Genomic DNA, 27613 nt, shown 5'->3' with positions numbered 1-27613 from the left:
AAAGAGAGAGAGAGGAAAAAGAGAGAGAAGAAAGGAGAACAGAAAGAATAGCCCTTGCAGAACAAAAAGAAAGAGAAAGGGAGATACAGATCAGGGAAAAAGATAAAGAGAGAGAGTTTGAACTTCAGAAAATGACCATGAAACATGACAGTCAGTTAAAATTGGCAGACGTAAAGGGAAATGTCCCGAACAGGCGTCGGAATGTGGCGACTAGGGGCTTTTCACAGTAACTTCATTTGAAGCCTACTTGTGACAATAAGCGATTTACATTTCATTTTTTCATTTCATTTCAAATGTACAGTTGGTCGATAGTGATGAGGATAGTGAGAATAAGCGCCATAGTCGAAGGCTTGGTGGGGATCTATTTAAATATGTCCAAGCATTGCCAAGGTTTGATGAGAAGGTGGTAGAAGTCTTTTTCATTTCATTTGAGAAGGTGGCTAAACAAATGAAATGGCCACAGGACATGTGGGTATTACTGATTCAAACAAAGCTGGTAAGTAGGGCTAGTGAAGTGTTTGCATCACTACTGGAGGAGGTATCTGAGACGGATGAGGAGGTGAAAATATCCATCTTAGGTGCTTGTGAACTCGTGGGCAGTAGAGCGGAGCCGCTGATTGGCTGTTGCGGGGAAATTTTGCATTAGTGCATTGTGGTCACCGTATCTTGAAGGTGGTTTGTGGAGGAGCTGTTGTCAAGTGACAGTTAAACCCGAAACACTTCTTCAGTGTTTCCCTCCCTACCTCCTCCTCTAACCAAAAAAAAAGGCAATCACTGTAAGGATCCCAGCCGAGTAAAGATCAAGAGGGAGACTCGAGGGCAGGTAGAAGTAGAAAGAAGTTGAACCGTGACGTCACAGCCTGCAGTGAAAGAGCGGCGGGGACACAGGATAAAAGAGCGCGAGGAGAGCGGCTTGGACACAGGATAAAAGAGCGCGAGGAGAGCGGCGGGGACACAGGATAAAAGAGCGCGAGGAGAGCGGCGGGGACACAGGATAAAAGAGCGCGAGGAGAGCGGCGGGGACACAGGATAAAAGAGCGCGAGGAGAGCGGCGGGGACACAGGATAAAAGAGCGCGTGGAGAGCGGCGGGGACACAGGATAAAAGAGCGTGAGGAGAGCGGCGGGGCACAGGATAAAAGAGCGCGAGGAGAGCGGCGGGGACACAGGATAAAAGAGCGCGAGGAGAGCGGCAGGGACACAGGATAAAAGAGCGCAAGGAGAGCAGCGGGGACACAGGATAAAAGAGCGCGAGGAGAGCGGCAGGGACACAGGATAAAAGAGCGCAAGGAGAGCAGCGTGGACACAGCTGCCGGAGAAGCGGCCTTCAGATTTTTGGCGGGAGCAGTGGCCAGCGGTCTGTCAGGAAGGTAAACTTTCCTCTTAAAAAACTTACCTTGAAGAGTGACATCACAGCAAAGCAGTGACCTGATTGGCTGGTAAGGAAAGTGCTCCAATTAGCAGTAGCTGGGAGAAATTTAACTCTTTGTGTGTTGGTAAGTATTATGGTTGGTGAGTAAAATCTTTATTCCTTTCAATTATTCATTATTTGATATTATATTTATAATCAGTTAAGGTAAAGTGTAAAAATGGCAGGAGATCCCAGACCCGTGTTATGCTCCTCGTGCTCAATGTGGGAGTTCAGTGACGCGGCCGATGTCCCTGATTCCTTCATGTGCGAGAAGTGTGCCCACCTGCAGCTCCTGTTAGACCGCATGACGGCTCTGGAGCTGCGGATGGACTCACATTGGAGCATCCGCGATGCTGAGGAGGTCGTGGATAGCACGTTCAATGAGTTGGTCACACCGCAGATTAGGATTGGTGAGGGAGACGGGGAATGGGTGACCAAAAGGCAGAGAAAGAGCAGGAAGGCAGTGCAGGTGTCCCCTGCAGTCATCTCCCTCCAAAACAGGTATACTGTTTTGGATACTGTTGGGGGAGATGACTCACCAGGGGAAGGCAGTAGTAGCCAGGCTCATGGCACCGTGGCTGGCTCTGCTGCACAGAAGGGTGGGAAAAAGACTGGCAGGGCTATTGTCATAGGGGATTCAATCGTAAGGGCAGTAGACAGGTGTTTCTGTGGTCGAAAACGAGACTCCCGAATGGTATGTTGCCCTCCGGGTGCACGGGTCAGGGGTGTTTCAGATCGGCTGCAGGACATACTGAAGGGGGAGGGTGAACAGCCAGTTGTCGTGGGCATATAGGCACCAATGATATAGGTACAAAACGGGATGAGGTCCTACAATCAGAATTAAGGGAGTTAGGAGATAAGTTAAAAAGTAGGACCTCAAAGGTAGTAATCTCAGGATTGCTACCAGTGCCACGAGACAGTCAGAGTAGAAATTCAAGTATAGTCAGAATGAATACGTGGCTTGAGAGATGGTGCAGGAGGGAGGGGTTCAGATTTTGGGGACATTGGAACCGGTTCTGGGGGCGGTGGGACCATTACAAATCGGATGGTCTACACCTGGGCAGGACTGGAACCAATGTCCTTTTGCTAACACTGTTGGGGAGGTTTTAAACTAATGTGGCAGGGGGATGGGAACCAGATTAGGAAGTTAGAGGTCAGTAAAGAGGCAGCAACTAAAGCCAGTAAGGTACTAGATAATAAACTAAATGTGTCTAAGGGGAAGAGTAGACAGGGAAGAGATGATGAACGCAAAGGGACAGGTGGTCTGGGGTGCATTTGTTTCAATGCGAGAAGTATAGCAGGTAAGGCAGATGAACTTAGGGCTTGGATTAGTACCTGGGAATATGATGTTATTGGTATTACTGAGACTTTTTATCATAGAATTTACAGTGCAGAAGGAGCCCATTCGGCCCATCGAGTCTGCACCGGCTCTTGGAAAGAGCACCCTACCCAAGGTCAACACCTCCACCCTATCCACATAACCCAGTAACCCCACCCAACACTAAAGGCAATTTTGGACACTAAGGGCAATTTATCATGGCCAATCCACCTAACCTGCACATCTTTGGACTGTGGGAGGAAACCGGACCACCCGGAGGAAACCCACGCACACACGGGGAGGATGTGCAGACTCCGCACAGACAGTGACCCAAGCCGGAATCGAACCTGGGACACTGGAGCTGTGAAGCAATAGTGCTAACCACTGTGCTACCGTGCTGCCCTTGACTTGGTTGAGGGAAGGGCAAGACTGGCAACTAAATATCCCAGGGTATAGATGCTTCAGGTGGGATAGAGAGGGAGGTAAAAGGGGTGGAGGAGTTGCATTACAGGTCAGAGATGATATCACAGATATGATTGAGGGCACAATGGAGGATTCGAGCACTGAGGCAATATGGGTAGAGCTAAGAAATAGGAAGGGTGCAGTAACATTGTTGGGACTTTACTACAGGCCTCCCAAAAGTGAGCGTGAAGTAGAGGTACAAATATGTAGACAGATTATAGAAAAATGTAGGAGCAATTGGGTGGTCGTGATGGGAGATTTTAACTTCCCCAACATTGAATGGGACTCATGTAGTGTTGGAGGCGTAGATGGAGCAGAATTTGTAAGGGGCATCCAGGAGAGATTTTTAGAGCAGTATGTAAATAGTCCAACTTGGGAAGGGGCCATACTGGACCTGATATTGGGGTACGATCCCGGCCAGGTGGTTGAAGTTTCAGTTGGTGATTACTTTGGGAATAGTGATCACAATTCCGTAAGTTTTAGAATACTCATGGACAAAGACGAGAGTGGTCCTAAAGGAAGAGTGCTAAATTGGGGAAAGGCCAAGTATTACAAAATTCGGCAGGAGCTAGGGAATGTGGATTGGGAGCAGCTGTTCAAGGGTAAATCCACATTTGAAATGTGGGAGTCTTTGAAGGAAAGGTTGATTAGAGTGCAGGACAGACATGTCCCTGTGAAAATGAGGGATAGAAATGGCAAGATTCGGGAACCATGGATGACGGGAAGAATTGTGAGACTAGCTAAGATGAAAAAGGAAGCATACATAAGATCTAGGCAACTTAAATCTGATGAAGCTTTGGAGGAATATCGGGAAAGTAGGACACATCTCAAACGCGCAATAAAGAGGGCTTAAAGGGGTCATGAAATATCTTTGGCTAACAGGGTTCAGGAAAATCCCAAAGCCTTTTATTTGTATAGAAGGAGCAAGAGGGTAACTAGAGAAAGGATTGGCCCACTCAAAGACAAAAGAGGGAATTTATGTGTGGAGTCAGAGGAAATGGGTGAGATTCTTAATGAGTGCTTTGCATCGGTATTCACCAAGGAGAGGGACATGATGGATGTTGAGGCTTGGGATGGATGTTTAAATACTCTAGGTCAAGTCGGCATAAGGAAGGGGGAAGTTTTGGGTATTCTAAAAGGCATTAAGGTGGACAAGTCTCAGGTCCGGATGGGATCTATCCCAGGTTACTGAGGGAAGCGAGGGACAAAATAGCTGGGGCCTTAACAGATAGCTTTGCAGCATCCGTGAGCACGGGTGAGGTCCCGGAGGACTGGAGAATTGCTAATGTTGTCCCTCGGTTTAAGAAGGGTAGCAGGGGTAATCCAGGGAATTGTAGACCTGTGAGCTTGATGTCAGTGGTAGGCAAACTGTAGGAGAAGATACTGAGGGATTGGATCTATTCATATTTGGAAGAAAATAGACTTATCAGTGATAGGCAGCATGGTTTTGTGCAGGGAAGGTCATGTCTTACAAACCTATTAGAATTCTTTGAGGAAGTTTCAAAGTTAATTGATGAGGGAAGGGCTGTAGATGTCATATACATGGACTTCAGTAAGGTGTTTGATAAAGTTTCCCATGGCAGGTTGATGGAAAAAGTGAAGCCGTATGGGGTTCAGGGTGTACTAGCTAGATGGATAAAGAACTGGCTGGGCAACAGGAGACAGAGTAGTGGTGGAAGGGAGTGTCTCAAAATGGAGAAAGGTGACTAGTGGTGTTCCACAGGGATCTGTGCTCGGACCACTGTTGTTTGTGATATACATAAATGATCTGGACGAAGGTATAGGTGGTCTGATTAGCAAGTTTGCAGATGATACTAAGATTGGTGGAGTTGCAGATAGTGAGGAGGACTGTCAGAGAATACAGCAAAATATAGATAGATTGGAGAGTTGGGCAGAGAAATGGCAGATGGAGTTCAATCCAGGCAAATGTGAGGTGATGCATTTTGGAAGATCTAATTCAAGAGCGGACTATACGGTCAATGGAAGAGTCCTGGGGAAAATTGATGTACAGAGAGATCTGGGAGTACAGGTTCATTGTACCCTGAAGGTGGCAACACAGGTCGATAGAGTGGTCAAGAAGGCATACAGCATGCTTGCCTTCATCGGACGGGGTATTGAGTACAAGAGTCGGCAGGTCATGTTACAGTTGTTTCAGACTTTGGTTAGGCCACATTTGGAATACTGCGTGCAGTTCTGGTCGCCACATTACCAGAAGGATGTGGATGCTTTAGAGAGGGTGCAGAGGAGGTTCACCAGGATGTTGCCTGGGATGGAGGGTGCTAGCTATGAAGAAAGGTTGAGTAGATTAGGATTGTTTTCGTTGGAAAGACGGAGGTTGAGGTCTACAAAATTATGAGAGGTATGGACAGGGTGGATAGCAACAAGCTTTTTCCAAGAGTGGGTGTGTCAATTACAAGGGGTCACGATTTCAAGGTGAGAGGGGGAAAGTTTAAGGGAGATGTGCGTGGAAAGTTTTTTACGCAGAGGGTGGTGGGTGCCTGGAACGTTTTGCCAGCGGAGGTGGTAGAGGCGGGCACGATAGCATCATTTAAGATGCATCTAGACAGATATATGAACGGGCGGGGAACAGAGGGAAGTAGATCCTTGGAAAATAGAAGACCAGTTTAGATAAAGGATCGGGATCGGCGCAGGCTGGGAGGGCCGAAGGGCCTGTTCCTGTGCTGTAATTTTCTTTGTTCTTTGTTCTTTGTAGTACCTGAAGCCTGCAGACAAAGGTTTAGAAATATAGGGAAAGAATTTGGTCAACATACATGGAGTTTGAAAGGATCAAGCAGAGTAATTTTGAATGGTGGATAAGGGCTTTGAAAATAGATCAAATGTATGAAGCTCTCAGAGAAATTATACTTTTGGAGGAGTTTAAAAATTCAATTCCTGATGTAGTGAGAACTCATGTGGAAGAGCAGAGGGTTAAAACTGCGAGACTGGCAGCAGAAATGGCAGATGATTATGAATTAGTTCATAAATCAAAGCTTGGTTTCCGACCTCAGTTTCAGCCGGTGAGGGATAGAAACTGGGGACATGAGAAATACTCAAGTGGTAAAGGTAAAGGTGATCTGATGGGAGATAATCAGATTAAAAAAGAAATCCAGGAGGATGGAAAAGAAACGAAAAGTTTCAAATGTTTTCACTGCAATAAACTAGGCCATGTAAAGTCAGTGTTGGTAGTTGAAGAAAAGCACTGGGAAGGCTGATGTGGTAAAACAGGATAAGACAGTGGGGTTTGTTAAAGTGGTAAAGGAAAGCCCAAGTGAAGCGAAGGAGGTGTAAAAGATTGGACAGCCTGATCAAGAGGTGATTGATAAGAAGGTGCCAGGGTGTGCTAGTGCATGAGTCGCAAAAAGTTGGTTTTCAGGTGCAACAGGTGATTAAGAAGGCAAATGGAATTTTGTCCTTCATTGCTAGAGGGATGGAGTTTAAGACTAGGGAGGTTATGCTGCAATTGTATAAGGTGTTAGTGAGGCCACACCTGGAGTATTGTGTTCAGTTTTGGTCTCCTTACTTGAGAAAGGACGTACTGGCACCGGAGGGTGTGCAGAGGAGATTCACTAGGTTAATCCCAGAGCTGAAGGGGTTGGATTACGAGGAGAGGTTGAGTAGACTGGGACTGTACTCGTTGGAATTTAGAAGGATGAGGGGGGATCTTATAGAAACATATAAGATTATGAAGGGAATAGATAGGATAGATGCGGGCAGGTTGTTTCCACTGACAGGTGAAAGCAGAACTAGGGGGCACAGCCTCAAAATAAGGGGAAGTAGATTTGGGACTGAGTTTAGGAGGAACTTCTTCACCCAAAGGGTTGTGAATCTATGGAATTCCTTGCCCAGTGAAGCAGTAGAGGCTCCTTCATTAACTGTTTTTAAGATAAAGATAGATAGTTTTTTGAAGAATAAGGGATTAAGGGTTATGGTGTTCGGGCCGGAAAGTGGAGCTGAGTCCACAAAAGATCAGCCATGATCTCATTGAATGGTGGAGCAGGCTCGTGGGGCCAGATGGCCTACTCCTGCTCCTAGTTCTTATGTTCTTATGTAGATCTCTTTAAAGAATTTGCTTGTGTGGGTAAAGTTTACTCATGTGTATCAGGAGGAGCAGGTAAGGAAGTCACAATTCTAAGAGATACGGGAACCAGTCAATCTTTAATGGTAAGAGATGAGGAGTTATGTAGTTTGGGGAGAATGTTGCCAGAAAAGGTGGTAATATGTGGAATTCAGGGTGAGAGGAGTAGTGTTCCATTATATAAGGTAAGGTTGGAAAGTCCAGTGAAGAGTGGTGAAGTGGTAGTAGGAGTAATAGATAAACTATCTTGTCCAGGAATACAGTTTATCTTGGGTAATGATATAGCTGGATCGCAGATGGGAGTGATGCCTACTGTGGTTGGTAAGTCAGTGGAAAATCAGTCAACTGAAGTGTTGAAAGACGAATATCCTAGGATTTTTCCGGATTGTGTAGTAACAAGGTCGCAAAGTCACAGGTTAAGGAAAGAGGAGAAATCAAAGAGTGAAGATGAAGTTGAAGTGCAATTATCAGAAACGATTTTTGATCAGATGGTTGAAAAAGAACAAGAACAGGTGGAGGATGAGGCGGATATTTTTAGTTCAGGAAAATTGGCGGAGTTACAACAGAAAGATATAGAAATAAAACAGATGTATCAGAAAGCATACATGGAAGAGGAATCTGCATGTATACCAGAGTGTTATTACCGTAAAAGTGATGTGTTGATGAGAAAATGGAGACCTTTACATATGCAGGCGGATGAAAAGTGGGCAGAATTTCATCAAGTAGTATTGCCGGTAGGGTATAGAAAGGAGGTGTTGCGAGTTGCACATGAGGTACCAGTGGGAGGTCATTTGGGAATAAGGAAGACTCAAGCTAAAATCCAAAAACATTTTTATTGGCCTGGATGACATAAAGATGTAGTAAAATTTTGTCTTGTCATACATGCCAAGTGATAGGGAAACCTCAAGCAGTGATAAAACCAGTGCCCTTAATACCCATTACAGCATTGAGGAACCTTTTACAAGGGTCCTAATTGATTGCATAGGACCGCTTCCTAAAACAAAAAGTGGGAATCAATATCTTTTGACTATAATGGATGTGTTTACTAGGTCTCCAGAGGCCATTCCAGTTCGTAATATTACAGCTAAAAAGATTGTGGAGGAGTTACTTCAATTCTTTATCAGATATGGACTACCCACAGAAATACAATTGGATCAAGGATCGAATTTTACCTCAAGGTTATTCAAAGAAGTTATGGATAGCTTAGGAATAAAACAATTTAAACCAACTGCATACCATCCAGAATCACAGGGAGCATTAGAAAGGTGACTTCAGACATTAAAGACAATGTTGAGGGCGTATTGTCAAGATTATCCAGAGGATTGGTTAAAGCAATTCCATTTGTACTGTTTGCAATTAGGGATGCTCCGAATGAGTCAACCAAATTTAGTCCTTTTGAAGTACTTTTTGGTCATGAAGTAGAGGACCACTTAAATTGATTAAGGAAAAATTGGTGTGTGAGAAATCGGAAATTACATTATTGGATTACGTGTCAAATTTTAGGGAACAATTAAATAGAGCAGGTGAATTGGCTAGACAACGTTTGAAAGTTGCACAAAATGTGATGAAACGGGTAGCGGACAAGAAATCCAAAGTTCGTAGTTTTGCCAGTGGGGATAAAGTTTTAGTGTTGTTACCCGTGGTAGGTGAGCCTTTAAAAGCAAGGTTTTGTGGACCGTATCAGATTGAAAGGAAATTAAGTGAGGTGAATTATGTGGTAAAAACACCAGGTAGAAGGAAGACTCACCGAGTATGTCATGCGAATATGCTTAAAAGGTACTTTGAAAGGGAAGGAGAGAAAAAGGAGGTTTTAATGATTCTAACTCAAAGTGACGAACCAAATCCAGATGATTGTGAATTTGACATACCTCAAATTAAATTGGAAAACGAGGATGTTCTTAAAAATTGGCATAAATTGTTGAGTTACCTTCCAGAGGAAAAACGAACTGACCTGAAAGAGTTATTGATATCACATGGGCACGTTTGTGGAGATAAATTGGGAAGTACTAAAATGGCTACACATGACGTAGATGTGGGAAATGCTGTTCCAATCAAACAACATCCATATAGACTTAATCCTTTAAAATTGGCACAGGTTAACAAAGAGATTGAGAGTGTGCTTAAAAATGACATAATTGAAGTGGGTTGCAGCCAATGGAGCTCACCCATAGTGATGGTACCAAAACCAGACGGTACCCAATGGTTGTGTGTGGACTATCGAAAGGTTAATGCGGTTAGTGGGCAGCACGGTAGCATGGTGGTTAGTACAATTGCTTCACAGCTCCAGGATCCCAGGTTCGATTCCCGGCTTGGGTCAATGTCTGTGCGGAGTCTGCACATTCTCCCCGTGTCTGCGTGGGTTTCCTCCGGGTGCTCCTGTTTCCTCCCACAGTCCAAAGATGTGCAGGTCAGGTGGATTGGCCATGATAAATTGCCCTTAGTGTCAGAAATTGCCCTTAGTGTTGGGTGGGGTTACTGAAATGAAATGTAAATGAAATTAAATGAAATGAAAATAGCTTATTGTCACAAGTAGGCTTCAAATGAAGTTACTGTGAAAAGCCCCTAGTCGCCACATTCCGGCGCTTGTTCAGGAGGCTGGTACGGGAATCGAACCGTGCTGCTGGCCTGCCTTGGTCTGCTTTCAAAGCCAGCGATTTGGCCCTGTGCTAAACAGCCCCTTGGCTGTCAGAGTAAGTATACATCCTGCCAGTGGCCAGGGACAGCAGGGTGTGACTGCAAGTCAGGCAGGTAAAGGGAACCAGCAGTCAGGAACTCAGGCGCCTCAGCCCTTGACTCTGTCCAACAGGTATGAGGCACTTGTTCCCTGTGTGGATGGTGAACAGGGCTGCAGGAAGGATGAGTCAGCTGATCAAGGCACCATGGTTCAGCAGGCCATTCAAGGGGAGGGAGTAAATAGGCAAGTTGTAGTTGTAGGGGATTCTATTATCAGGGGGATAGATAGTATCCTTTGTGAGCAGGATAAAGAGTCCCGCATGGTATGTTGCCTGCCCGGTGCTAGGGTGCGGGACATCTCTGACCAGCTTGAAAGGATACTGGAGAGGGAGGGGGAGGATCCAGTTGTTGTGGTCCATGTCGGTACCAACAACATAGGCAAGTCTAGGAAAGAGGACCTGTTTAGAGATTATAAAGAGCTAGGATTCAAATTAAAAAACAGGTCCTCAAGGGTCATAATCTCCGGATTACTGCCCGAGCCACGTGCAAATTGGCATAGGGAGGCAAGAATCAGGGAAGTTAACACGTGGCTGAAAGAGTGGTGTGGGAAAGAGGGGTTCCTTTTCATGGGACACTGGCATCAGTTTTGGGACAGGGGGGACCTATACCGCTGGGATGGTCTCCACCTGAACCGAGCTGGGACCAGTGTTCTGGCGAAAAGAATAAATAGGGTGGTCAATAGGACTTTAAACTAAAGATTGGGGGGAAGGAAAAGTCAGGGAACCAAGAGGTGAAGTAATCAGTGGGAAGCGTAGCTGCTTAGGAATACAAAAAAGCACGAAAAGACAAAACTCAGGAGAGGTTACGATAGTCCCCATCCCACAAAATATGACACAGTGTATGGAAAGGCTCAGTAAACCAAGGTCCACCACACTAAGAAAACAAAAAGGGACGGTCAATAGAGAATTAAAGGTGCTATATTTAAATGCGCGCAGTGTACGGAACAAGGTAGATGAGCTTGTGGCCCAGATTGTGACTGGCAGGTATGATGTGGTAGGCATTACAGAGACATGGTTGCAGGGGGTTCAGGACTGGCATTTAAACATCCAGGGATTCACAACCTATCGAAAAGACAGGGAGGTGGGCAGAGGGGGCGGGGTTGCCTTGTTAATTAGGAATGAAATTAAATCAATAGCACTAAATGACAGAGCGTCAGATGATGTGGAGTCTGTGTGGGTAGAGTTGAGGAACCACAAATGGGAACCACAAAAAAACCATAATGGGAGTTATGTACAGGCCTCCTAACAGTGGTCAGGACCGGGGGCACAAAATGCACCACGAAATAGAAAGTGCATGTCAGAAAGGCAAGGTCACAGTGATCATGGGGGACTTCAATATGCAGGTGGACTGGGTAAATAATGCTGCCAGTGGACCCAAGGAAAGGGAATTCATTGAATGTTTACAGGAGGGCTTTTTGGAACAGCTTGTGATGGAGCCCACGAGAGAACAGGCCATTCTGGACTTAGTGTTATGTAATGAGCCAGACTTGATTAAAGATCTTAAAGTAAGGGAGCACTTAGGAGGCAGTGATCATAATATGGTAGAATTCAATCTCCAATTTGAAAGAAAGAAGGTAGAATCAGATGTAAAGGTGTTACAGTTAAATAAAGGTAACTACAGGGGCACGAGGGAGGAACTGACGAAAATCGACTGGGAGCAGAGCCTAGTGGGAAAGACAGTAGAACAGCAATGGCAGGAGTTTCTGGGAGTAATTGAGGATACAGTACAGAGGTTCATCCCAAAGAAAAGAAAGGTTATCAGAGGGGGGATTAGGCAGCCATGGCTGACAAAGGAAGTTAGGGAATGCATCAAGGCAAAAGAGAAAGCCTATAATGTGGCAAAGAGTAGTGGGAAGTCAGAAGATTGGGAAGGCTACAAAAACAAACAGAGGATAACAAAGAGAGAAATAAGGATATAGAGGATCAAATATGAAGGTCGGCTAGCCAGTAACATTAGGAATGATAGTAAAAGTTTCTTTAAATACATTAAAAACAAACGGGAGGCAAAAGTTGACATTGGGCCGCTCCAAAATGACGCTGGTAATTTTGTGATGGGAGACAAGGAAATAGCTGAGGAACTAAATAAGTACTTTGCCTAACCTCGGTTGTTGGCAAGGTTCTAGAATCCATTGTTAAGGATGAGATTTCTAAATTCTTGGAAGTGCAGGGTCAGATTAGGACAAGTCAGCATGGATTTAGTAAGGGGAGGTCATGCCTGACAAACCTGTTAGAGTTCTTTGAAGAGATAACAAATAGGTGAGACCAAGGAGAGCCAATGGATGTTATCTATCTTGACTTCCAAAAGGCCTTTGATAAGGTGCCTCACGGGAGACTGCTGAGTAAAATAAGGGCCCATGGTATTCGAGGCAAGGTACTAACATGGATTGACGATTGGCTGTCAGGCAGAAGGCAGAGAGTTGGGATAAAAGGTTCTTTTTCGGAATGGCAACCGGTGATGAGTGGTGTCCCGCAGGGTTCAGTGTTGGGGCCACAGCTGTTCTCTTTATATCTTAACGATCTAGATGACGGGACTGGGGGCATTCTGGCTAAGTTTGCCGATGATACAAAGATAGGTGGAGGGGCAGGTAGTATGGAGGAGGTGGGGAGGCTGCAGAAAGATTTAGACAGTTTAGGAGAGTGGTCCAAGAAATGGCTGATGAAATTCAACATGGGCAAGTGCGAGGTCTTGCACTTTGGAAAAAAGAATAGAGGCATGGACTATTTTCTAAACGGTGACAAAATTCATAATGCTGAAGTGCAAAGGGACTTGGGAGTCCTAGTCCAGGATTCTCTCAAGGTAAACTTGCAGGTTGAGTCCGTAATTAAGAAAGCAAATGCAATGTTGTCATTCATCTCAAGAGGCTTGGAATATAAAAGCAGGGATGTACTTCTGAAGCTTTATAAAGCATTAGTTAGGCCCCATTTAGAATACTGTGAGCAATTCTGGGCCCCACACCTCAGGAAGGACATACTGGCACTGGAGCGGGTCCAGCGGAGATTCACACGGATGATCCCAGGAATGGTAGGCCTAACATACGATGAACGTCTGAGGATCCTGGAATTATATTCATTGGAGTTTAGGAGGTTGAGGGGAGATCTAATAGAAACTTACAAGATAATGAATGGCTTAGATAGGGTGGATGTAGGGAAGTTGTTTCCATTAGCAGGGGAGACTAGGACCCGGGGGCACAGCCTTAGAATAAAAGGGAGTCACTTTAGAACAGAGATGAGGAGAAATTTCTTCAGCCAGAGAGTGGTGGGTCTGTGGAATTCATTGCCACAGAGGGCAGTGGAGGCCGGGACGTTGAGTGTCTTTAAGACAGAAGTTGATAAATTCTTGATTTCTCGAGGAATTAAGGGCTATGGAGAGAGAGCGGGTAAATGGAGTTGAAATCAGCCATGATTGAATGGTGGAGTGGACTCGATGGGCCAAATGGCCTTACTTCCGCTCCTATGTCTTATGGTCTTATGGTCTTATGGTTATACTGGGTTATGGGGGTAGGGTGGAGGTGTGGGCTTGGGTAGGGTGCTCTTTCAAAGAGCTGGTGCAGACTCGACGGGCCGAACGGCCTCCTTCTGCACTGTAAATTCTATGATTCTATGTTACAAGAACTGACTCTTATCCTGTCCCAGTTTGAAGGATTGCATTGAGAAAGTGGGACAATCAGCTTTTATTTCCAAATTGAATTTACTTAAAGGTTACTGGCAGGTACCTTTATCCAAAAGGGCGAAGGAGATTTCAGCTTTTGTGACTCCAGATGGTATAGACCAATTCAAAGTTATGCCATTTGGCATGGAAAACGCCCCAGCCACATTTCAACGGTTAACTAACAAAGCCGTTTCAGGATTACCCAATTGTGCGGTGTACATCGACGATCTGGTAATTTCCAGCCAGACATGGAAAGAACATTTGAAACATCTGATGGAGTTATTTGATCGACTTTAGGAGGCGGGTTTGGTGGTAAACCTAGCTGTCATGATATTCATGATGGACACACCAACAGACAAATCAGAGCACACAACACCACAACCAATCACACACAAAGACAGCAACCACATAAAAGCACGAACACGACACCTAGTGGACAGTAGGTCTGGGGACAAAGACACGGACAAGACCTGTTACAAGATCACAAACAGGGAATCCCCACGTGCAGAGTATCAAGACAAAACTGTACATAAAGTTTAAATAAAATAGCGTTGTACCATATACAACCGTGTTGGCTCATCTGTGTGTCAGAACGCCCAACACCACACTAGCCAAAAGTGAGTTTGGAAAAGCCCAAGTCACTTTTCTTGGCCATACAATCGGACCGGGTCGATTGGTCCCACGGGATGTGAAATCAACAGTTATTGAGGAGTTTCCGATACCCTCAAGACGAAGGGAAATAATGCGAGTTCTTGGCATGAGTGGATTTGTTCGAAAATTTGTGCAAGGGTTTTGTAGTGTGGTTGCTCCACTGATGGACTTGCTGAAGAAACGTCGAAAATTTCAGTGGACAGCGGAGTTTCAACAGGCATTTGACGGCCTGAAAGCTGTGATAACCAATGCTCCTGTGTTGGAGAATTACAAGGGACTCTGTGATCAGATTGAACTAAAGTATCTGACTTTAAAGAGAAATGCCAAAGCGGAGAGAAATGGATGGACCATGCAGAGACCTCCTTGTTCAAAGAGACTGTCAATCGAGAAGGATTTCAGTTGGAGCAAGAAAAAAGAAAAAAAATGGAGTATTTTATTATACCTGTTTGCGTGTGTTGTTCTTTGAAACGAAAAAGTATATTTACTGTGTGCATTTCTTAAAAGGTAGTGAAAAGTTGAAAAATGAAACCATCTTGAAGTTGATGGTTTATTTTTTTTACTTGGGGGGAGGTGTCATGGGAGAGTACCTTTAAGAAATGGGTGTTTATTACTGCGGTGATGTCAGAGAGTGGATGGAGCTGGGCTGTCTGTCAGCTTTTTACTTTTGTTTTAGGCTGTTTGCTGCAGGGTGTGGTTTAGTTTAGTTTTCAGAGCTGGATAGCTACAGTCACAGCCAGAAGGTGTATTAGATTCTCTCTCTGTAATCTAAAGACTGTAAATCGATCTTGGTGATTTAAAACTAATAACAGTAGTGACTTTAACCTGATGTGCTTCTGGTAAAAGGTGTTTTAAGTCTTATGGATGTTAAAAGGAAAGCTCAAAGGATTACTTAGTGTTGTATTCTTTGGGGGTTGTATTTGAATTGATGGTTGCTAAGATGTTCACTGTATGTTTTAAAAAGGTTAACTTTAGTTCATAGAATAAACATTGTTTTGCTTTAAAAAATACTTTTCAATTTCTGCTGTACCGCACCTGTAGAGTGGGCCATGTGTTCCCCATACCACAACTAGTAAACGTTGTGGGTCAGGTGAACTCCATGATACACTTTGGGGTTCTCCTGGCCCATAACACCTCATCCCTCACCGCTCCACTCCCTCATCACCTCGCCTCACACCCTCCCTCATCACCTCATCCCTCACCTCTCAACATTCTCCCTCATCACCTCACAACCTCCCTCATCAACTCATTCCTCACCTCTCCACACCCTCCTCATCACCTCGCTTCACACCCCCCCTCATCACCTCGCTACACACCCTCCCTCATCACCTCGCCTCACACCATCTCACATCACCTAGCCTCACACCTCTCCACTCCCTCCCTGATCAACTTGTCCCTCATCTTCCCTCAACACCTTGCCACACACCCTCCCTCATCACCTCGCTTCACACCATCTCACATCACCTCGCCTCACACCTCTCCACTCCCTCCCTGATCAACTTGTCCCTCATCTTCCCTCAACACCTCGTCACACACTCTCCCTGATCACCTCGCCTCACACCCTCCTTCATCACCTCACCTCACCCTCCCTCATCACCTCGCCTCACACCCTCCTCATCACCTCACCACACACCCTCCCTCATCACCTCACCTCACACCCTCCTCATCACCTCGCCTCACACCCTCCCTCATCACCTCGCCACACACCCTCCCTCATCACCTCGCCTCACACCCTCCCTCGTCACCTCGCCTCACACCCTCCCTCATCACCTCACCACACACCCTCCCTCATCACCTCGCCTCAAACCCTCCCTCATCACCTCGCCACACACCCTCCCTCATCACCTCGCCTCACACCCTCCCTCATCACCTCGCCACACACCCTCCCTCATCACCTCGCCTCACACCCTCCCTCATCACCTCGCCACACACCATCCTCATCACCTCGCCACACACCCTCCCTCATCACCTCGCCACACACCCTCCTCATCACCTCGCCACACACCCTCCCTCATCACCTCGCCTCACACCCTCCCTCATCACCTCGCCTCAAACCCTCCCTCATCACCTCGCCACACACCCTCCCTCATCACCTCGCCTCACACCCTCCTCATCACCTCGCCTCACACCCTCCCTCATCACCTCGCCTCAAACCCTCCCTCATCACCTCGCCACACACCCTCCCTCATCACCTCGCCTCACACCCTCCTCATCACCTCGCCTCACACCCTCCCTCATCACCTCGCCACACACCCTCCCTCATCACCTCGCCTCACACCCTCCCTCATCACCTCACCACACACCCTCCCTCATCACCTCGCCTCACCCTCCCTCATCACCTCGCCTCACGCCCTCCTCATCACCTCGCCTCAAACCCTCCCTCATCACCTCGCCACACACCCTCCTTCATCACCTCACCTCACCCTCCCTCATCACCTCGCCTCACGCCCTCCTCATCACCTCACCTCACCCTCCCTCATCACCTCGCCTCAAACCCTCCCTCATCACCTCGCCTCACACCCTCCTTCATCACCTCACCTCACCCTCCCTCATCACCTCGCCACACACCCTCCTCATCACCTCGCCACACACCCTCCTCATCACCTCGCCACACACCCTCCCTCATCACCTCGCCTCACACCCTCCCTCATCACCTCGCCACACACCCTCCTCATCACCTCGCCTCACACCCTCCTTCATCACCTCGCCACACACCCTCCTCATCACCTCGCCACACACCCTCCTCATCACCTCGCCTCACACCCTACTTCATCAACTCGCCACAAACCCTCCCTCATCACCTCGCCTCACACCCTCCCTCATCACCTCGCCACACACCCTCCCTCATCACCTCGCCTCACACCCTCCTCATCACCTCACCTCACCCTCCCTCATCACCTCGCCTCACACCCTCCCTCATCACCTCGCCTCACACCCTCCCTCATCACCTCGCCAAACACCCTCCTCATCACCTCGCCACACACCCTCCCTCATCACCTCACCAAACACCCTCCTCATCACCGCGCCTCACACCCTCCCTCATCACCTCGCCAAACACCCTCCTCATCACCTCGCCTCACACCCTCCCTCATCACCTCGCCAAACACCCTCCTCATCACCTCGCCACACACCCTCCCTCATCACCTCGCCACACACCCTCCTCATCACCTCGCCTCACACCCTCCGTCATCACCTCACCACACACCCTCCCTCATCACCTCGCCTCACACCCTCCCTCATCACCTCACCACACACCCTCCCTCATCACCTCGCCTCACACCCTCCTCATCACCTCGCCACACACCCTCCTCATCACCTCGCCTCACACCCTCCGTCATCACCTCACCACACACCCTCCCTCATCACCTCGCCACACACCCTCCCTCATCACCTCGCCACACACCCTCCTCATCACCTCGCCTCACACCCTCCGTCATCACCTCGCCTCACACCCTCCTCATCACCTCGCCTCACCCTCCCTCATCACCTCGCCACACACCCTCCTTCATCACCTCACCTCACACCCTCCTCATCACCTCGCCTCACACCCTCCGTCATCACCTCGCCTCACACCCTCCTTCATCACCTCACCTCACACCCTCCTCATCACCTCGCCTCACACCCTCCCTCATCACCTCGCCTCACACCCTCCCTCATCACCTCGCCACACACCCTCCCTCATCACCTCGCCTCACGTCCTCCTCATCACCTCACCACACACCCTCCCTCATCACCTCGCCACACACCCTCCTTCATCACCTCGCCTCACCCTCCCTCATCACCTCGCCACACACCCTCCTTCATCACCTCACCTCACACCCTCCCTCATCACCTCGCCTCAAACCCTCCCTCATCACCTCGCCACACACCCTCCTTCATCACCTCGCCACACACCCTCCTTCATCACCTCGCCTCAAACCCTCCCTCATCACCTCGCCACACACCCTCCTTCATCACCTCGCCACACACCCTCCTTCATCACCTCGCCACACACCCTCCTTCATCACCTCGCCACACACCCTCCCTCATCACCTCGCCACACACCCTCCTTCATCACCTCGCCTCAAACCCTCCCTCATCACCTCGCCACACACCCTCCTTCATCACCTCGCCACACACCCTCCTTCATCACCTCGCCTCAAACCCTCCCTCATCACCTCGCCTCACACCCTCCTTCATCACCTCACCACACACCCTCCTTCATCACCTCACCTCACCCTCCCTCATCACCTCGCCACACACCCTCCTCATCACCTCGCCACACACCCTCCATCATCACCTCGCCTCAAACCCTCCCTCATCACCTCACCACACACCCTCCTCATCACCTCGCCACACACCCTCCTCATCACCTCGCCACACACCCTCCTTCATCACCTCACCTCACCCTCCCTCATCACCTCACCACACACCCTCCTCATCACCTCGCCTCACACCCTCCTCATCACCTCGCCACACACCCTCCCTCATCACCTCGCCTCACACCCTCCTCATCACCTCGCCACACACCCTCCTCATCACCTCGCCTCACACCCTCCCTCATCACCTCGCCACACACCCTCCTTCATCACCTCACCTCACCCTCCCTCATCACCTCGCCTCACACCCTCCCTCATCACCTCGCCACACACCCTCCTCATCACCTCGCCACACACCCTCCTCATCACCTCGCCTCACACCCTCCCTCATCACCTCGCCACACACCCTCCTTCATCACCTCACCTCACACTCCCTCATCACCTCGCCTCACACCCTCCCTCATCACCTCGCCTCACGCTCTCCTCATCACCTCGCCACACACCCTCCTCATCACCTCACCACACACCCTCCTCATCACCTCACCTCACCCTCCCTCATCACCTCGCCACACACCCTCCCTCATCACCTCGCCACACACCCTCCGTCATCACCTCGCCTCACACCCTCCCTCATCACCTCGCCTCACACCCTCCCTCATCACCTCGCCTCAAATCCTCCCTCATCACCTCGCCTCAAACCCTCCCTCATCACCTCGCCACACACCCTCCTTCATCACCTCACCTCACCCTCCCTCATCACCTCACCACACACCCTCCTCATCACCTCGCCTCACACCCTCCTCATCACCTCGCCTCACACCCTCCCTCATCACCTCGCCACACACCCTCCCTCATCACCTCGCCTCACACCCTCCTCATCACCTCGCCACACACCCTCCCTCACCACCTCGCCACACACCCTCCTCATCACCTCGCCTCACACCCTCCCTCATCACCTCGCCACACACCCTCCTTCATCACCTCACCTCACCCTCCCTCATCACCTCGCCTCACACCCTCCCTCATCACCTCGCCTCACGCCCTCCTCATCACCTCGCCACACACCCTCCTCATCACCTCACCACACACCCTCCTCATCACCTCACCTCACCCTCCCTCATCACCTCGCCACACACCCTCCCTCATCACCTCGCCACACACCCTCCGTCATCACCTCGCCTCACACCCTCCCTCATCACCTCGCCTCACACCCTCCCTCATCACCTCGCCTCAAACCCTCCCTCATCACCTCGCCTCACACCCTCCTCATCACCTCGCCACACACCCTCCTCATCACCTCGCCTCACACCCTCCCTCATCACCTCGCCACACACCCTCCTTCATCACCTCGCCTCACACCCTCCCTCATCACCTCACCTCACACCCTCCCTCATCACCTCGCCACACATCCTCCTCATCACCTCGCCACACACCCTCCCTCATCACCTCACCTCACACCCTCCCTCATCACCTCGCCACACACCCTCCTTCATCACCTCGCCTCACACCCTCCCTCATCACCTCGCCTCACACCCTCCCTCATCACCTCGCCTCACACCCTCCTCATCACCTCGCCACACACCCTCCTCATCACCTCGCCACACACCCTCCCTCATCACCTCGCCACACACCCTCCTTCATCACCTCGCCTCACACCCTCCTCATCACCTCGCCACACACCCTCCTTCATCACCTCTTCACTCCCCCCTCATCACCTCGCCACACACCCTCCTCATCACCTCGCCACACACCCTCCCTCATCACCTCGCCACATACCCTCCCTCATCACCTCGCCACACACCCTCCTCATCACCTCGCCACACACCCTCCCTCATCACCTCACCTCACACCCTCCCTCATCACCTCGCCACACACCCTCCTTCATCACCTCGCCTCACACCCTCCCTCATCACCTCGCCTCACACCCTCCCTCATCACCTCGCCTCACACCCTCCTCATCACCTCGCCACACACCCTCCTCATCACCTCGCCACACACCCTCCCTCATCACCTCGCCACACACCCTCCTTCATCACCTCGCCTCACACCCTCCTCATCACCTCGCCACACACCCTCCTTCATCACCTCTTCACTCCCCCCTCATCACCTCGCCACACACCCTCCTCATCACCTCGCCACACACCCTCCCTCATCACCTCGCCACACACCCTCCCTCATCACCTCTTCACTCCCCCCTCATCACCTCACCTCACACCCTCCTCATCACCTCACCTCACACCCTCCTCATCACCTCACCTCACACCCTCCTCATCACCTCGCCTCAAACCCTCCCTCATCACCTCTTCACTCCCCCCTCATCACCTCGCCACACACCCTCCTCATCACCTCGCCACACACCCTCCCTCATCACCTCGCCACACACCCTCCCTCATCACCTCTTCACTCCCCCCTCATCACCTCACCTCACACCCTCCTCATCACCTCACCTCACACCCTCCTCATCACCTCGCCACACACCCTCCTCATCACCTCGCCACACACTCTCCCTCATCACCTCGCCACACACCCTCCTCATCACCTCGCCACACACCCTCCTTCATCACCTCGCCTCAAACCCTCCCTCATCACCTCTTCACTCCCCCCTCATCACCTCGCCACACACCCTCCTCATCACCTCGCCACACACCCTCCCTCATCACCTCGCCACACACCCTCCCTCATCACCTCTTCACTCCCCCCTCATCACCTCACCTCACACCCTCCTCATCACCTCACCTCACACCCTCCTCATCACCTCGCCACACACCCTCCTCATCACCTCGCCACACACTCTCCCTCATCACCTCGCCACACACCCTCCTCATCACCTCGCCACACACCCTCCTCATCACCTCGCCACACACCCTCCTCATCACCTCGCCTCACACCCTCCCTCATCACCTCGCCACACACCCTCCTCATCACCTCGCCTCACACCCTCCTCATCACCTCGCCACACACCCTCCTTCATCACCTCGCCTCAAACCCTCCCTCATCACCTCTTCACTCCCCCCTCATCACCTCGCCACACACCCTCCTCATCACCTCGCCACACACCCTCCCTCATCACCTCGCCACACACCCTCCCTCATCACCTCTTCACTCCCCCCTCATCACCTCACCTCACACCCTCCTCATCACCTCACCTCACACCCTCCTCATCACCTCGCCACACACCCTCCTCATCACCTCGCCTCACACCCGCCCTCATCACCTCTTCACTCCCCCCTCATCACCTCGCCTCACACCCTCCTCATCACCTCGCCACACACCCTCCTCATCACCTCGCCTCACACCCTCCCTCATCACCTCGCCACACACGCTCCTCATCACCTCGCCTCACACCCTCCCTCATCACCTCGCCACACACCCTCCCTCATCACCTCGCCACACACCCTCCTCATCACCTCGCCACACACCCTCCCTCATCACTTCGCCTCACGCCCTCCTCATCACCTCGCCTCACGCCCTCCTCATCACCTCGCCACACACCCTCCCTCATCACCTCGCCTCACACCCTCCTCATCACCTCGCCACACACCCTCCTCATCACCTCGCCTCACACCCTCCCTCATCACCTCGCCACACACCCTCCTCATCACCTCGCCTCACACCCTCCCTCATCACCTCGCCACACACCCTCCCTCATCACCTCGCCACACACCCTCCTCATCACCTCGCCACACACCCTCCCTCATCACCTCGCCTCACGCCCTCCTCATCACCTCGCCTCACGCCCTCCTCATCACCTCGCCACACACCCTCCCTCATCACCTCGCCACACACCCTCCTCATCACCTCGCCTCACACTCTCCCTCATCACCTCGCCACACACCCTCCCTCATCACCTCGCCACACACCCTCCCTCATCACCTCACCACACACCCTCCTCATCACCTCGCCACACACCCTCCCTCATCACCTCTTCACTCCTCCCTCATCACCTCACCACACACCCTCCTCATCACCTCGCCACACACCCTCCCTCATCACCTCGCCACACACCCTCCTCATCACCTCGCCTCACACTCTCCCTCATCACCTCGCCACACACCCTCCCTCATCACCTCGCCACACACCCTCCCTCATCACCTCGCCACACACCCTCCCTCATCACCTCACCACACACCCTCCTCATCACCTCGCCTCACACTCTCCCTCATCACCTCGCCACACACCCTCCCTCATCACCTCGCCACACACCCTCCCTCATCACCTCGCCACACACCCTCCTCATCACCTCGCCTCACGCCCTCCTCATCACCTCGCCTCAAACCCTCCCTCATCACCTCGCCACACACCCTCCTCATCACCTCACCACACACCCTCCTCATCACCTCGCCTCACGCCCTCCTCATCACCTCGCCACACACCCTCCCTCATCACCTCGCCACACACCCTCCTCATCACCTCGCCTCACGCCCTCCTCATCACCTCGCCTCAAACCCTCCCTCATCACCTCGCCACACACCCTCCTCATCACCTCACCACACACCCTCCCTCATCACCTCGCCACACACCCTCCTCATCACCTCGCCTCACGCCCTCCTCATCACCTCGCCTCAAACCCTCCCTCATCACCTCGCCACACACCCTCCCTCATCACCTCTTCACTCCCCCCTCATCACCTCGCCTCACGCCCTCCCTCATCACCTCGCCACACACCCTCCCTCATCACCTCACCACACACCCTCCTCATCACCTCTTCACTCCCCCCTCATCACCTCGCCTCACGCCCTCCCTCATCACCTCGCCTCACGCCCTCCCTCATCACCTCGCCACACACCCTCCCTCATCACCTCTTCACTCCCCCCTCATCACCTCGCCTCACGCCCTCCCTCATCACCTCGCCTCACGCCCTCCCTCATCACCTCGCCACACACCCTCCCTCATCACCTCACCACACACCCTCCGTCATCACCTCGCCACACACCCTCCTCATCACCTCGCCACACACCCTCCCTCATCACCTCGCCTCACACCCTCCTCATCACCTCGCCACACACCCTCCCTCATCACCTCGCCTCACACCCTCCCTCATCACCTCGCCACACGCCCTCCTCATCACCTCGCCACACACCCTCCTCATCACCTCGCCTCACACCCTCCCTCATCACCTCGCCACACACCCTCCTCATCACCTCGCCTCACACCCTCCCTCATCACTTCTTCACTCCCCCCTCATCACCTCGCCACACACCCTCCCTCATCACCTCACCACACACCCTCCTCATCACCTCGCCTCACACCCTCCCTCATCACCTCTTCACTCCCCCCTCATCACCTCGCCTCACACCCTCCTCATCACCTCGCCACACACCCTCCCTCATCACCTCGCCACACACCCTCCTCATCACCTCGCCTCACACCCTCCCTCATCACCTCTTCACTCCCCCCTCATCACCTCGCCTCACACCCTCCTCATCACCTCGCCACACACCCTCCCTCATCACCTCGCCTCATACCTCTCCACTCCCTCCCTGATCAACTTGTCCCTCATCTTCCCTCAACACCTTGCCACACACCCTCCCTCATCACCTCGCTTCACACCATCTCACATCACCTCGCCTCATACCTCTCCACTCCCTCCCTGATCAACTTGTCCCTCATCTTCCCTCATCACCTCGCCACACACCCTCCCTCATCACCTCGCCACACACTCTCCCTGATCACCTCGCCTCACACCCTCCTTCATCACCGCACCTCACCCTCCCTCATCACCTCTTCACTCCCCCCTCATCACCTCACCTCACATCTACCATCATCACCTCACCTCATACCCACCCTCATCACCTCGTCCCTCATATCCTCCCTCATCGCCTTGCCACACACCCTCCCTCATCACATTACTCCACTCCCCCTCATCATCTCGCTCCACTCCCCCTCATCACTTCGCTCCAGTCCCCCGTCATCACCTCGCCTCACAATTCTCCACACCCTCCCTCATCACCACTCCACTCCCTCCCTCATCACCTCACATCACACCCTCCCTCATCACCCCATCCCTCACCGTTCCACTCCCTCATCACCTCGCCTCACGCACTCCTTCATCACCTCATCCCTCACCTCTCCACACCCTCCCTCATCACCTCGCTGCAGACCTTCCCTCATGACCTCTCCACATCCTCCCTCATCACTTCACCTCACAGCTCCTCACACTCTCCCTCATCACCTCGCCTCACTCCCTCACTCATCACCTCTCCACACCCTCCTTGATCACCTTTCCACGCCCTCCCTCATCACCTCACCTCACTCCCTCCTCACCTCCCCACACCCTCCTTCTTCACCTCACCTCACACCCTGTAGTGATATGCATCACCGTGTATACACAAGGGGTTAATGTAAATACACTACAACTAAGTAACTACTAGAGGGAGCACGGGGGATGTATAAATACAGACAGACAGGAAGTCAGACACTCTTCACAGGAACAGCAGCTGGTGAGCAGGACACAGACAGGCAGCTCAGATGTAACATAGTATAAGCGCTGGAGAGAGAACAAACTCATACAAATAAAGCATCTACTTCAACTGTAAGACTACGAGCTTTATAATAATATGATCAGGGATAGTCAGCATGGCTTTGTGAAGGGTAGGTCATGCCTCACAAACCTTATTGAGCTCTTTGAGAAGGTGACTGAACAGGTAGACGAGGGTAGAGCAGTTGATGTGGTGTATATGGATTTCAGCAAAGCGTTTGATAAGGTTCCCCATGGTAGGCTATTGCAAAAAATACGGAGGCTGGGGATTGAGGGTGATTTAGAGATGTGGATCAGAAATTGGCTAGCTGAAAGAAGACAGAGGGTGGTGGTTGGTGGGAAATGTTCAGAATGGAGTACAGTCACAAGTGGAGTACCACAAGGATCTGTTCTGGGGCCGTTGCTGTTTGTCATTTTTATCAATGACCTAGAGGAAGGCGCAGAAGGGTGGGTGAGTAAATTTGCAGACGATACTAAAGTCGGTGGTGTTGTCGATAGTGTGGAAGGATGTAGCAGATTACAGAGGGATATAGATAAGCTGCAGAGCTGGGCTGAGAGGTGGCAAATGGAGTTTAATGTAGAGAAGTGTGAGGTGATTCACTTTGGAAGGAATAACAGGAATGCGGAATATTTGGCTAATGGTAAAGTTCTTGAAAGTGTGGATGAGCAGAGGGATCTAGGTGTCCATGTACATAGATCCCTGAAAGTTGCCACCCAGGTTGATAGGGTTGTGAAGAAGGCCTATGGAGTGTTGGCCTTTATTGGTAGAGGGATTGAGTTCCGGAGTCGGGAGGTCATGTTGCAGCTGTACAGAACTCTGGTACGGCCGCATTTGGAGTATTGCGTACAGTTCTGGTCACCGCATTATAAGAAGGACGTGGAGGCTTTGGAGCGGGTGCAGAGGAGATTTACCAGGATGTTGCCTGGTATGGAGGGAAAATCTTATGAGGAAAGGCTGATGGACTTGAGGTTGTTTTCGTTGGCGAGAAGAAGGTTAAGAGGAGACTTAATAGAGGCATACAAAATGATCAGGGGGTTGGATAGGGTGGACAGTGAGAGCCTTCTCCCGCGGATGGATATGGCTGGCACGAGGGGACATAACTTTAAACTGAGGGGTAATAGATATAGGACAGAGGTCAGAGGTAGGTTCTTTACGCAAAGAGTAGTGAGGCCGTGGAATGCCCTACCTGCTACAGTAGTGAACTCGCCAACATTGAGGGCATTTAAAAGTTTATTGGATAAACATATGGATGATAATGGCATAGTGTAGGTTAGATGGCTTTTGTTTCGGTGCAACATCGTGGGCCGAAGGGCCTGTACTGCGCTGTATTGTTCTATGTTCTATGTTCTATGTTTATTCAGACACAAGGAATAATACACACCCTACCTCATCACCTCGCTCACACTCTCCCTCATCACCTCATCCCTCACCTCCCCACTCTCCCTCATCAATTTGCCTCACACCCTCCCTCATTACCTCTCCACACCCTCCCTCATCACCTCACCTCCCCACTCTCCCTCATCCCTCACCTCCCCACTCTCCCTCATCACCTCTCCACACCCTCCTTCATCACCTCACTTCACACCTCCCCACACCGTCCCTCATCATTCACCACTCCCTCCCTCATCACCCCATCCCTCACCTCTCCACAGCCTCTCTCATCACCACGCCTCACACCCTCTCTCATCACCTCTCCACACGCTCCCTCATCACTTCATCCCTCACCTCTCCACACCCTCATTCATCACCTCACCTCACACCCTACCTCATCACCTCGCCTCACACCACTCCACACCCTCCCTCATTACCTTGCCTCATATCTCTCCACACCCTCCCTCTCACCTCGCCCCTCACTTCTCCACAAACTCCCTCATCACCTCACCTCACACTCTTCCTCATCACCTTGTGTCACAGCTCTCCATCCACGTCCACATAACCCCATCCCACAGGACTCTGTGCCAAGCCCCAGAAACCTTGTCCACGCCACCACCATTCCTTCCACAACAGTGACGTCCTATCTCTCCCCTCCTAATTCACTCTGTCCAATGGTCCACCAAACTCTTTCCACACCCCTACTCCCGCCCACACAAACTGTCCATGTTCTCTCCCACCCCTCCGTCACATCCCTGCTCGACGCCCCATTCCCTGAATTCCCTTGCCACATCACTCTCTCTCGTCCCTCCCACCCATCCTGTCTGCAAACTAACCCTCTCCCGAACCAAAGGCAGCCGACTTACTAAACGGATGTAAAAATTCTGATTGGCCACGAACCTGGAACGAGTGGTTTGACCCCCTCCACAGGTCACGGAACAGGGTGACCATGGAGACCATGGATAGTTGCCACAGAAACAGGCCAGGCTCCGGCCTACCGAAAGGCTGAGGATATACAGGGTGAGAAGGTGTCGATGGGGTCCCATCGTCAGATGAGAAAGAGCTCCAGGTACCTCAAAGAAATACTGAAATGCAAATAGGGAGAGATTAAATTCAGAATACCTCATCAAAAGGATAAAGGTATCAATCCTGTGAAGACAATGCTCAGGTCC

At 51.0% G+C, this 27613-nt stretch overlaps 1 protein-coding gene across 2 annotated transcripts in view; it reads right to left on the bottom strand.

The window, feature by feature from the left end:
* The window catches only part of LOC140429064 (complement component C6-like), a 281293-nt gene that overhangs the window by 241537 nt on the left and 12143 nt on the right, over positions 1 to 27613 (bottom strand). For both annotated transcript variants that reach the window (XM_072515604.1, XM_072515605.1), the window contains exon 2: positions 27342 to 27526. In XM_072515604.1, the coding sequence (XP_072371705.1) occupies positions 27342 to 27487 (146 nt within the window). In that variant the 5' untranslated portion in view covers positions 27488 to 27526. The remainder of the gene's footprint in view (positions 1 to 27341; positions 27527 to 27613) is intronic.

Source organism: Scyliorhinus torazame, chromosome 9 (genome assembly GCF_047496885.1).
Source record: "Scyliorhinus torazame isolate Kashiwa2021f chromosome 9, sScyTor2.1, whole genome shotgun sequence".
NCBI lineage: Eukaryota > Metazoa > Chordata > Chondrichthyes > Carcharhiniformes > Scyliorhinidae > Scyliorhinus > Scyliorhinus torazame.
This window is presented reverse-complemented; position numbering and strand designations above follow the sequence as displayed.